We start from the raw sequence: 13682 nt of genomic DNA on the forward strand, positions 1-13682 counted from the left end.
GGACAGTACACAGTCTCTTCTCCTCACTACAGGACATGTAGTCTACCAGGGCCACCAGGAGAGCACACAACATCATACAGGACAGTACACAGTCTCTTCCCCTCACTACAGGACATGTAGTCTACCAGGGCCACCAGGAGAGCACACAACATCATAAAGGACAGTACACAGTCTCTTCTCCTCACTACAGGACATGTAGTCTACCAGGGCCACCAGGAGAGCACACAACATCATAAAGGACAGTACACAGTCTCTTCTCCTCACTACAGGACATGTAGTCTACCAGGGCCACCAGGAGAGCACACAACATCATAAAGGACAGTACACAGTCTCTTCTCCTCACTACAGGACATGTAGTCTACCAGGGCCACCAGGAGAGCACACAACATCATAAAGGACAGTACACAGTCTCTTCTCCTCACTACAGGACATGTAGTCTACCAGGGCCACCAGGAGAGCACACAACATCATAAAGGACAGTACACAGTCTCTTCTCCTCACTACAGGACATGTAGTCTACCAGGGCCACCAGGAGAGCACACAACATCATAAAGGACAGTACACCGTCTCTTCTCCTCACTACAGGACATGTAGTCTACCAGGGCCACCAGGAGAGCACACAACATCATACAGGACAGTACACCGTCTCTTCTCCTCACTACAGGACATGTAGTCTACCAGGGCCACCAGGAGAGCACACAACATCATAAAGGACAGTACACAGTCTCTTCTCCTCACTACAGGACATGTAGTCTACCAGGGCCACCAGGAGAGCACACAACATCATAAAGGACAGTACACCGTCTCTTCTCCTCACTACAGGACATGTAGTCTACCAGGGCCACCAGGAGAGCACACAACATCATAAAGGACAGTACAGCGTCTCTTCCCCTCACTACAGGACATGTAGTCTACCAGGGCCACCAGGAGAGCACACAACATCATACAGGACAGTACACAGTCTCTTCCCCTCACTACAGGACATGTAGTCTACCAGGGCCACCAGGAGAGCACACAACATCATACAGGACAGTACACAGTCTCTTCTCCTCACTACAGGACATGTAGTCTACCAGGGCCACCAGGAGAGCACACAACATCATACAGGACAGTACACAGTCTCTTCCCCTCACTACAGGACATGTAGTCTACCAGGGCCACCAGGAGAGCACACAACATCATACAGGACAGTACACAGTCTCTTCTCCTCACTACAGGACATGTACTCTACCAGGGCCACCAGGAGAGCACACAACATCATACAGGACAGTACACCGTCTCTTCTCCTCACTACAGGACATGTAGTCTACCAGGGCCACCAGGAGAGCACACAACATCATACAGGACAGTACACAGTCTCTTCTCCTCACTACAGGACATGTAGTCTACCAGGGCCACCAGGAGAGCACACAACATCATAAAGGACAGTACACCGTCTCTTCTCCTCACTACAGGACATGTACTCTACCAGGGCCACCAGGAGAGCACACAACATCATAAAGGACAGTACACCGTCTCTCCAGCCTCACTACAGGACATGTAGTCTACCAGGGCCACCAGGAGAGCACACAACATCATCAAGGACAGTACACCGTCTCTCCAGCCTCCTACCATCAGGCAGACCATACAGGAGCCTGAAATCCACGAGTACGAGACTGACAAACAGTTTCTACCCACAGGCCATCAGGCTTGTGAATGCTAACTTGTAAATGCTAGCTCTCCCCCCCCCCCCCCCGTCATACGTTTATCTTTTTGAACAAACAAGTGTAAAAACTTATTGGGGTGTTACCATTTAGTGGTCAATTGTACGGAATATGTACTTCACTGTGCAATCTACTAATAAAAGTCTCAATCAATCAATCAAAGTCTGCATGCGGCCAGGAACTCCTCCTTGTTGGGTTCAGACTATTTTTGTCCCTTTAATAACCTGCTTTTTCTGTAGGGGCGGGGGTCAAAGTGAAGTCAGCCATGACACGCTCTTCTCTGGGAAAGATGGTGTCAGGCCACAGTCAGAGAGAGAGAGGCCTGTTGACTCTGGTGAGGCTTTCAAAAATCATTTACCTTACTGACCTACTTCACCGCCCCGGGTGTGTGTGTTGAGTTGGTGCAACAAACGTCAGCAGATGGCCAGACAAGAAAACAAACACACACACACACACACACACACACACACACACACACACACACACACACACACACACACACACACACACACACACACACACACACACACACACACACACACACACACACACACACACACACACACACACACACACACACCGTCTTTGCCTACGCTGCGTTGACAAGTCCTACACATAAACTCATGCACGGATCCTTTTGGAGACTACGGGCTGGGACAATCCACAGGTCTGGACCAGGACAGTAGTCCACAGGTCTGGACCAGGACAGTAGTCCACAGGTCTGGACCAGGACAGTAGTCCACAGGTCTGGACCAGGACAGTAGTCCACAGGTCTGGACCAGGACAGTAGTCCACAGGTCTGGACCAGGACAGTAGTCCACAGGTCTGGACCAGGACAGTAGTCCACAGGTCTGGACCAGGACAGTAGTCCACAGCAGAATGGCAGACATGAAATGTGTGGAGCAGGAGTGAAAGAAAAGAGGGGTGGGGGAGGGAAGGGTCAGGGGTGGGGGTGGGGGAGGGTCTGCTTCCCATTTGATATTTGGAGGCAAAAGCCATTTTGTCACCGTGACATGAACCAGTTATGGCTAATTTGTCATGAAGACCTCAGTAAGACACTGCTAATTACCTCCTAAAAACATGCTAATCACTTTCTTAACAATAATAATAATAATGCGGTAGTGTAAATGATTACTTATTAAAAATAAATGATTACTCTAGACTTTCATTATGACTTCCTGTACATAGTTGGTGACTCTGCACTCCTGTCAAAGCTACTAAGCACTTACGCTCTTGTTTATGTACATCCATGCTAGCTTAGCGGTTAGCATGGCTTCCTGTCTTCACTCCTAATAAATGTAGTTTCTTTGCGGCACAGAGACGAGGATTACTAACTTGAAGTGGCTCCTTCACCCTGTGGAAGGACTTGGGCGGGGCCATATTGCTGGAAACTATCACCATAGAAGCCTCTTTTGTCGCTCCAGCTGGATAATTATTGATATATATGATTGAAAAACCTGGTCTTTGAGCCAGATGATCAGTAACATAGCATACATTCCAGACAATAAGCTGCTACTTTTTGAACCTTGCGGCCTATAAAACAGTGTGGCTAATTGATACCTTTTGAGAATGTGTTTTATTGTTTGTGCTATGGTGCCATCTTTTGGACCAGTTTGCTCACTGCAGCTGCTGCAGTGTCCTTCCAATTAGTGCTTTTAAATTGGAAAGCCGTTCAGTCTTCTCGCCGCCCATAGCGTTTCTACTCGTATGGATTCTTCATTCATCACTCCAAGCAACGTTTGTAAGTTTTACAACATAACAAACAATTCTTACATACTAGATCTGTGTCTTCATGCATATTTCTACGTGCTGTCGTAAAGTAATGAAGCTAGCGTCTTTTGCCTTAGCTACTATGCTAACACGTTTACGAGTGTCTGTGTTAGTATTCTTTTTGTGTTGTTTGACTTTCACAAACTCCTCAGTAAGTTCAGCAAAACGTCAGCGTGGAGTTATTGAGTCTGTTTAGCTGATTGGAGAGCTAGCTTGAGCAGCTAGTGGCTCCATGACCATGACTTATGTTTTGTTTGATTTGCCGTTTTACTGCCTTGTTACAGACAATGAAGGGATGTAAATAAATGATTTGTGTGTAAGTAAGTCATTTCATAAGGTATATATGTGAAAGAAAGTGTTAGTGTGGCATATGTGGTAGATGCCCCGGGCCACCTGACTGTATTGTGTGCCGCCTTACCTCTTGAAGGCCTCGGTGGGGTTCCTCTCGCACTCGCCGGGCTGCAGGGCTCCCTGCACGGCCGGGTCGCGCACCTTCTCCTCGTAGCCCGGCACCAGCCCGCCGCGGCAGATCTGCGCCACCAGGCGGCGGACGAAGCCGGCGACGCACGTGGTGTCCGAGTCGTCCGCCCGGCAGAAGTGGAAGGCCAGGCCGCGCTGGTGCAGGCCCCGCTGGGTTCCCTGGGCGGACGTGGGCCACAGCAGCTCCGTGCACAGCGCCGTTTTCCCGCTGCCGGGACCGCCGACCAGCAACACCCCCCAGGAGTTGCCGCCTTTCACGGGCGCCGGCTGCTTAGCGGGCGTGCCGGTCGCCCCGCCCAGGTCGTCGCTCTTCTCCTGGAGGCAATGCTGGATCTTGTGGAAGACCCATTCCCGGCAATAAAAGCGTTTCCCCTGCAGCAGACTGCTTTGGGCCATTGTGCTGTGCTGCTTCCTCCTTGTCTTCATACGGCGTCCATCTTCCTGCCTCTCACATCCTCACTTCCTGGTGTCATCACCACTCAGCTCTCAGGAAGTCGCTGGGCAAAAAGTCAAGTATCTAGGTCCAAACAACAAACCGCCGTCGACGATGAACTCAGAGATTTTCCACCAACTTCTTCCAGCGTTTTCCCTCGGCGCGAAGCGAGCGCTCCTGGTGGTTACTCCCGCGCCGCCTTAGCATGGCGCTGGCGGGGCATGGCACTCGGCGCGTCCACTGGCTGGCGGGACGCAGTTAGCCATGGCGGAGGCGGGCGTGGTTCCACAGATGTACGGTAAAGGATGGGGCCGCCGCGGCCTCCATTACTGACACTCGTCTCCTTTTCTCCCGTCCAACATTCCTGGGAAACAGCACAACAAACGCAGGCGTGTCAGCACCTTTGAGGGGGAAAGAGAGGAACATTTCTAACCTATAGTTTACCTTTACATTTATTCTCATCCAACAAACGCAGGCGTGTCAGCACCTTTGAGGGGGAGAGAGAGGAACATTTCTAACCTATATTTGACCTTTACATTTATTCTCATCCAACAAACGCAGGCGTGTCAGCACCTTTGAGGGGGAAAGAGAGGAACATTTCTAACCTATAGTTTACCTTTACATTTATTCTCATCCAACAAACGCAGGCGTGTCAGCACCTTTGAGGGGGAAAGAGAGGAACATTTCTAACCTATAGTTTACCTTTACATTTATTCTCATCCAACAAACGCAGGCGTGTCAGCACCTTTGAGGGGGAAAGAGAGGAACATTTCTAACCTATATTTGACCTTTACATTTATTCTCATCCACCAACCTCTTTTAGTTGGCTTTTTCACACTTACATGCACCACAGAAATGCTAACATGCATGCAAAGAAGTCAAAAAACGTTGGCAACTCTCGCCTTTAGCCACGCCCCCTCGGGAAATCTACTTCCTGTGTTGTGACCTTACATCAACATTAAATACTCTAGAACCAAAAGTGGTGAACTCACGGCATGATAACTTGAAAATAAAGACAACTTCAGACTGTGAACGTTGTCTAAAATCGAAGAAGCACATTGTAAATATGTACATATCACAACTCATCCTCTTGGCAAAACACCTCGTTAGTTGAATATTCTGAGGGGGGAAAATGGCGCAGTTTGCAGAACACAATGAACTTATACTTTGTCTCAGTGGATTTAGAAAGCCATTAAACGTTAAGCACTTCTTCTTTAGCATTCAAAATCGTTAGGAAAATCAACCGAGTGTTTCCTCAAAGCGCCGCATTGGTGACATCCGCAACTGCCACAACACATTCATTTATCATCATTCCTATATTACAATTATAATATAAACAAAACAATTATCAAAATGAGACTGTAGCCAAATTCAAGGTAAAATAACTACAAACTTGACCAATGTTGAAGCATAAAATAAACACAACAAATGTAGAAACATACATTTTTACATAGGAGTTCAGGGTGCGCATCGTATGTATTCATTCAACCAATTGCAAGCGCTGCATGGAACTCTAACTAAAAAGATGACGGTCAAGTTGACTTAAGTCTTTGCATCTTAACGTTTTGTTATTTTATCCGTTTAGTGGATGATTTACAATGAAAGAAGGTATTGTTCGTCGATACTGCACCAGTCTGCCGCCAGCCACAACAGGAGCGATCCAGACGGTGCTTACAGTCAGCTGACACGCCATCTTTAAATACTGTCATGTGTGACGTGGGTTACACTTGAAATGCTATTGCGACATCAAGTGGACACATTTAGAACAGCAGTTTTCTCATTCAAATAATGCTGCTTGTTTTTATATTAAGCAAACTGATCTTGCGAACCGCCGGCTGGAATAAACCTTTTTACACGAGTACCGTATTTTCCAGACTATCGAGTTCACCGATATATAAGTCGCACCCACTAAATAGTAGAATAAAAAAATATTTTTCCATATATTAGCCACACCCAACTATAAGTCGCAGATATATACGTTGTGAAATGAGTTATTTACACAGATATATTTTGTAAATTGATGTTTACATACCTTAATTGTTTGTAACACAGCAGTAAAACAGCTGATCAAACAAAACAGAAGTCATGGTCATGGACCCCATAGCTTCACAAGCTAGCGCTCCAATCAGCTAAACAGATTCAATAACTCCACGGTGAACTTAAAAAACTGAAACTATACCAAAAGAATGCCATTGTGAGGTAATAATAGTAACACGGACACTTGTAAATGTGTTAGCATATTAGCTAATGCTAATGACACTAGCTTAATTACATTAAGATAGCACGTACAAATATGCATGAAAATTCTCCTACAGACGTCACACATGGGACACTTTAGTAAGTAAGAATTGTTTTAGATATATTGTAAAACTTGGGCTCTAGCACCCCCCGCGACCTCGAAAGGGACAAGCGGTAGAAAATGGATGGATGGAGATTGTAACACTTACAAACGTTGCTTGTAGTGATGAATGAAGAATCTATACTAGCAGTAACGCTATGGACGACTACAAGACAGAACAGCAATTGTACTTCTGGTCCAGAGCTCAAAACAGAAGGGCACTGCAGCACATACAATGATCGAACTCGTCCAAAAGATGGCGCTATGGCACGAACAATAACACACTTTTTCTGTGTATTTACTTGTTTTGGGGTTTTTTTTGCACTATGGCCGCTAGCTAAAAAAATCCATAAATTAGCCGCACCGTTTTATAAGCCGCAAGGTTCAAAGTGTAGCAAAAAAGTAGTAATTTATGGTAATTAGACCGGAATGGCAAAGACCTTGTGGAACTTTCCTTTTTATCAGCTCTGCGCTTTTAATGTCTTTAATGTCCTTTGACGTTTGATGTTTTCATCTTACACACATGTAAGAGGGATGTGTGCTATGGCTATGACTTCTTTTTTCTCCTTGGCCTCAGTCTGGACCCCCTCTCCAGGGGCCCAGGCTTACACCCATTACACACATGTAAGAGGGATGTGTGCTATGGCTATGACTTCTTTTTTCTCCTTGGTCTCAGTCTGGACCCCCTCTCCAGGGGCCCAGGCTTACACCCATTACACACATGTAAGAATATGTGTGCTATGGCTATGACTTCTTTTTTCCTTTGGCCTCAGTCTGGACCCCCTCTCCAGGGGCCCAGGCTTAGACCCATTACACACATGTAAGAATATGTGTGCTATGGCTATGACTTCTTTTTTCCCTTGGCCTCAGTCTGGACCCCCTCTCCAGGGGCCCAGGCTTACACCCATTACACACATGTAAGAATATGTGTGCTATGGCTATGACTTCTTTTTTCCCCTTGGCCTCAGTCTGGACCCCCTCTCCAGGGGCCCAGGCTTACACCCATTACACACATGTAAGAATATGTGTGCTATGGCTATGACTTCTTTTTTCCCTTGGCCTCAGTCTGGACCCCCTCTCCAGGGGCCCAGGCTTACACCCATTTGATTTTTTCTCACCCCCCCCCCCCCATTGTCTACCTGTATCTCGCCTTTTTTGTAAGGGGCGCCGGAAGTTGGCAGACCCATCAGTGATCCTGTTCTGTCTCCCTGTAATGTTTGATCCTGTTCTGTCCCTCTGTAATGTTTGATCCTGTTCTGTCTCCCTGTAATGTTTGATCCTGTTCTGTCCCTCTGTAATGTTTGATCCTGTTCTGTCCCTCTGTAATGTTTGATCCTGTTCTGTCTCCCTGTAATGTTTGATCCTGTTCTGTCCCTCTGTAATGTTTGATCCTGTTCTGTCCCTCTGTAATGTTTGATCCTGTTCTGTCTCCCTGTAATGTTTGATCCTGTTCTGTGCCCCTGTAATGTTTGATCCTGTTCTGTCCCCCTGTAATGTTTGATCCTGTTCTGTCTCCCTGTAATGTTTGATCCTGTTCTGTCCCTCTGTAATGTTTGATCCTGTTCTGTCTCCCTGTAATGTTTGATCCTGTTCTGTCCCTTTGTAATGTTTGATCCTGTTCTGTGCCCCTGTAATGTTTGATCCTGTTCTGTCCCCCTGTAATGTTTGATCCTGTTCTGTCTCCCTGTAATGTTTGATCCTGTTCTGTGCCCCTGTAATGTTTGATCCTGTTCTGTCTCCCTGTAATGTTTGATCCTGTTCTGTGCCCCTGTAATGTTTGATCCTGTTCTGTCTCCCTGTAATGTTTGATCCTGTTCTGTCTCCCTGTAATGTTTGTCTGCTCTTGGATGGGATTGTGCTGAGCATTTTCATTCCCCCTCAGGGATTAATAAAGTATTTGTGATTATAATAATAATAATAATAATAATAATAACAACAACTAACTTCTCCATTCTGTCGTTGTTTGGCTTGAATTTTGCTTCCTTATCTCCACAACATCTTCATCAAACAAGAAGTTTTTTACAGCCTGAAGTGACAACTTTGACCAGGGGTGTCCAAAGCGCTAACATTAGCGGCCTGTGGCTAATTTTTCCTTAGCATTCTAATGTCACCATGCTAGCATTTTGGCTAATTGTGCATGTATACACCTCAGCGTCAAATATTTTGTTACTTAGCGGATGAAACCTGTTAGCATTTGTACGCTACCTTTTTAAAAATAATTTTGTAGGTTGACACCTCGGTCACATTTCGGTACTTTATACATGCTAACGTTAGCAGGCTAGCATTTTCCAGGTACGCACCTCTGAGTATTATATTTTGCTACTTGACATGGCGAGGCTGCATTTCGCTTTTAAGCTCCTAAAAATGTGGAATAGTCTTCTGGAAGACTTGAGACAGGCCTCTACGATGGTAATGTTGAAATCCAGGCTGGAAAGACTTATTATTTAAATGTGCTTATGACGACTGAAAGTATTTTATCTTGGTTCTAATTTCAATGATCATTGTTTTGTAATGATTGTATTTTCTGATTTGTGTTTGAATGATTCTACAGACCAATTCATCTTGTAAAGAACTTGCTAACTTTAGCATGCTAACATTTTTTTAGCTAATTTAGCAAGTTTACACCTCAGCGTCATATATTTTGGTAAGCATGCCAATGTTAGCATCGTACTGTTTTTTTTAAGATTATTTTGCGCATATGTTTTGTGACATGGCCGCTTGCTAACTGTTAGCATTTCAATTCAACGGTGGCTCTTCAGCATTCACACACAAATTCTACTGAAATAGTATTTTCTAGTTCTTTGAAAAGGATCTATATATTGTACGGGTTTCAAAGGTGAAAATGACAAAAACGGCCCCGGCATCCTTTTTTATTTGTCAGTCTGTGGCCCTCGGTGGAAAAAGTGATGCAGACAAAACAATGTACCGTATTTTTCGGACCATAAGTTGCAGTTTTTTTCATAGTTTGGCCGGCGGTGCGACTTATACTCGGGAGCGACTTATGTATGAAATGATTAACACATTAGCGTAAAATATCAAATAATATTATTGATCTCATTGAGAGAATGACTCTTACCATAATATGTTACGTTAACATAGCAGTTGGTTATTTATGCCTCATATAACGTACACTTATTCAGCCTGTTGTTCACTATTCTTCATTTGTACCCCGCCTTCCGCCCGATTGCAGCTGAGATAGGCTCCAGCGCCCCCCGCGACCCCGAAGGGAATAAGCGGTAGAAAATGGATGGATGCCTTTCAAATGTCTATTATTGGTGTTGGCTTTTATCTAATACATTTCCCCCAAAAATGCGACTTACCGTATTTTTCGGAGTATAAGTCGCTCCGGAGTATAAGTCGCACCGGCCGAAAATGCATAATAAAGAAGGAAAAAAACATATATAAGTCGCACTGGAGTATAAGTCACATTTTTTGGGTAAATGTATTTGATAAAATCCAACAGCAAGAATAGACATTAGAAAGGCAATTTAAAATAAATCAAGAATAGTGAACAACAGGCTGAATAAGTGTACGTTATATGAGGCATAAATAACCAACTGCTATGTTAACGTAACATATTATGGTAAGAGTCATTCAAATAACTATAACATATAGAACATGCTATATGTTTACCAAACAATCTGTCACTCCTAATCGCTAAATCCCATCAAATCTTATACGTCTAGTCTCTTACGTCAATGATATTATTTGATATTTTACGCTAATGTGTTCATCATTTCACACATAAGTCGCTCCTGAGTATAAGTCGCACCCCCGGCCAAACTAGGAAAAAAACTGCGACTTATAGTCCGAAAAATACGGTATACTCCAGTGCGACTTATATATGTATTTTTCCTTCTTTATTATGCATTTTCGGCCGGTGCGACTTATACTCCGGAGCGACTTATAGTCCGAAAAATACGGTATCCATCTTCCTCAAATGTGATGCAGACAATATAATGTATTCATCTTCCTCAAATGTGATGCAGACAATATAATGTATTCATCTTCCTCAAATGTGATGTAGACAATATAATGTATTCATCTTCTTCAAATGTGATGCAGACAATATAATGTATCCATCTTCTTCAAATGTGATGTAGACAATATAATGTATCCATCTTCTTCAAATGTGATGCAGACAATATAATGTATCCATCTTCTTCAAATGTGATGCAGACAATATAATGTATTCATCTTCCTCAAATGTGATGCAGACAATATAATGTATTCATCTTCCTCAAATGTGATGCAGACAATATAATGTATTCATCTTCTTCAAATGTGATGCAGACAATATAATGTATTCATCTTCCTCAAATGTGATGTAGACAATATAATGTATTCATCTTCTTCAAATGTGATGTAGACAATATAATGTATTCATCTTCTTCAAATGTGATGTAGACAATATAATGTATTCATCTTCTTCAAATGTGATGTAGACAATATAATGTATTCATCTTCTTCAAATGTGATGTAGACAATATAATGTATTCATCTTCTTCAAATGTGATGTAGACAATATAATGTATCCATCTTCCTCAAATGTGATGCAGACAATATAATGTATTCATCTTCTTCAAATGTGATGTAGACAATATAATGTATTCATCTTCTTCAAATGTGATGTAGACAATATAATGTATCCATCTTCTTCAAATGTGATGTAGACAATATAATGTATCCATCTTCTTCAAATGTGATGCAGACAATATAATGTATCCATCTTCCTCAAATGTGATGCAGACAATATAATGTATTCATCTTCTTCAAATGTGATGCAGACAATATAATGTATCCATCTTCTTCAAATGTGATGCAGACAATATAATGTATTCATCTTCCTCAAATGTGATGCAGACAATATAATGTATCCATCTTCTTCAAATGTGATGCAGACAATATAATGTATCCATCTTCTTCAAATGTGATGTAGACAATATAATGTATCCATCTTCTTCAAATGTGATGCAGACAATATAATGTATCCATCTTCTTCAAATGTGATGCAGACAATATAATGTATCCATCTTCTTCAAATGTGATGTAGACAATATAATGTATCCATCTTCTTCAAATGTGATGCAGACAATATAATGTATCCATCTTCTTCAAATGTGATGCAGACAATATAATGTATCCATCTTCTTCAAATGTGATGTAGACAATATAATGTATCCATCTTCTTCAAATGTGATGCAGACAATATAATGTATCCATCTTCTTCAAATGTGATGCAGACAATATAATGTATTCATCTTCCTCAAATGTGATGCAGACAATATAATGTATCCATCTTCTTCAAATGTGATGCAGACAATATAATGTATTCATCTTCTTCAAATGTGATGCAGACAATATAATGTATCCATCTTCTTCAAATGTGATGTAGACAATATAATGTATTAATCTTCTTCAAATGTGATGCAGACAATATAATGTATCCATCTTCTTCAAATGTGATGCAGACAATATAATGTATCCATCTTCTTCAAATGTGATGCAGACAATATAATGTATCCATCTTCTTCAAATGTGATGCAGACAATATAATGTATTCATCTTCTTCAAATGTGATGTAGACAATATAATGTATTCATCTTCTTCAAATGTGATGTAGACAATATAATGTATCCATCTTCTTCAAATGTGATGCAGACAATATAATGTATCCATCTTCTTCAAATGTGATGCAGACAATATAATGTATTCATCTTCTTCAAATGTGATGTAGACAATATAATGTATCCATCTTCTTCAAATGTGATGCAGACAATATAATGTATCCATCTTCTTCAAATGTGATGCAGACAATATAATGTATTCATCTTCTTCAAATGTGATGTAGACAATATAATGTATCCATCTTCTTCAAATGTGATGCAGACAATATAATGTATCCATCTTCTTCAAATGTGATGCAGACAATATAATGTATTCATCTTCCTCAAATGTGATGCAGACAATATAATGTATCCATCTTCTTCAAATGTGATGCAGACAATATAATGTATTCATCTTCTTCAAATGTGATGCAGACAATATAATGTATCCATCTTCTTCAAATGTGATGCAGACAATATAATGTATCCATCTTCTTCAAATGTGATGCAGACAATATAATGTATCCATCTTCCTCAAATGTGATGTAGACAATATAATGTATTCATCTTCTTCAAATGTGATGTAGACAATATAATGTATCCATCTTCTTCAAATGTGATGCAGACAATATAATGTATCCATCTTCTTCAAATGTGATGCAGACAATATAATGTATTCATCTTCTTCAAATGTGATGTAGACAATATAATGTATCCATCTTCTTCAAATGTGATGCAGACAATATAATGTATTCATCTTCTTCAAATGTGATGTAGACAATATAATGTATCCATCTTCTTCAAATGTGATGCAGACAATATAATGTATCCATCTTCTTCAAATGTGATGTAGACAATATAATGTATTCATCTTCTTCAAATGTGATGCAGACAATATAATGTATTCATCTTCTTCAAATGTGATGTAGACAATATAATGTATCCATCTTCTTCAAATGTGATGCAGACAATATAATGTATTCATCTTCTTCAAATGTGATGCAGACAATATAATGTATTCATCTTCTTCAAATGTGATGTAGACAATATAATGTATCCATCTTCTTCAAATGTGATGCAGACAATATAATGTATCCATCTTCTTCAAATGTGATGCAGACAATATAATGTATTCATCTTCTTCAAATGTGATGTAGACAATATAATGTATCCATCTTCTTCAAATGTGATGCAGACAATATAATGTATTCATCTTCTTCAAATGTGATGCAGACAATATAATGTATTCATCTTCTTCAAATGTGATGTAGACAATATAATGTATTCATCTTCTTCAAATGTGATGTAGACAATATAATGTATTCATCTTCTTCAAATGTGATGCAGACAAT

The 13682-nt window shown here is 41.5% G+C and overlaps 1 protein-coding gene across 4 annotated transcripts in view; it reads right to left on the reverse strand.

The window, feature by feature from the left end:
• ankrd50 (ankyrin repeat domain 50) overlaps window positions 1-13682 on the reverse strand; it is a 37311-nt gene that overhangs the window by 22413 nt on the left and 1216 nt on the right. Inside the window, exons 2-3 of one of the 4 annotated variants that reach the window (XM_062039888.1) lie at window positions 4917-4959; window positions 3892-4750 (exon numbers count right to left, since the gene is read on the reverse strand). In XM_062039888.1, the coding sequence (XP_061895872.1) occupies window positions 3892-4379 (488 nt within the window). In that variant the 5' untranslated portion in view covers window positions 4380-4750; window positions 4917-4959. Of the gene's footprint in view, window positions 1-3891; window positions 4751-4830; window positions 4876-4916; window positions 4960-13682 lie in introns of those variants that run through there. The other 3 variants (XM_062039890.1, XM_062039889.1, XM_062039887.1) reach the window with 3 other exon arrangements.

Source organism: Entelurus aequoreus, linkage group LG28, assembly GCF_033978785.1.
Source record: "Entelurus aequoreus isolate RoL-2023_Sb linkage group LG28, RoL_Eaeq_v1.1, whole genome shotgun sequence".
Classification (NCBI taxonomy): Eukaryota; Metazoa; Chordata; class Actinopteri; order Syngnathiformes; family Syngnathidae; genus Entelurus; species Entelurus aequoreus.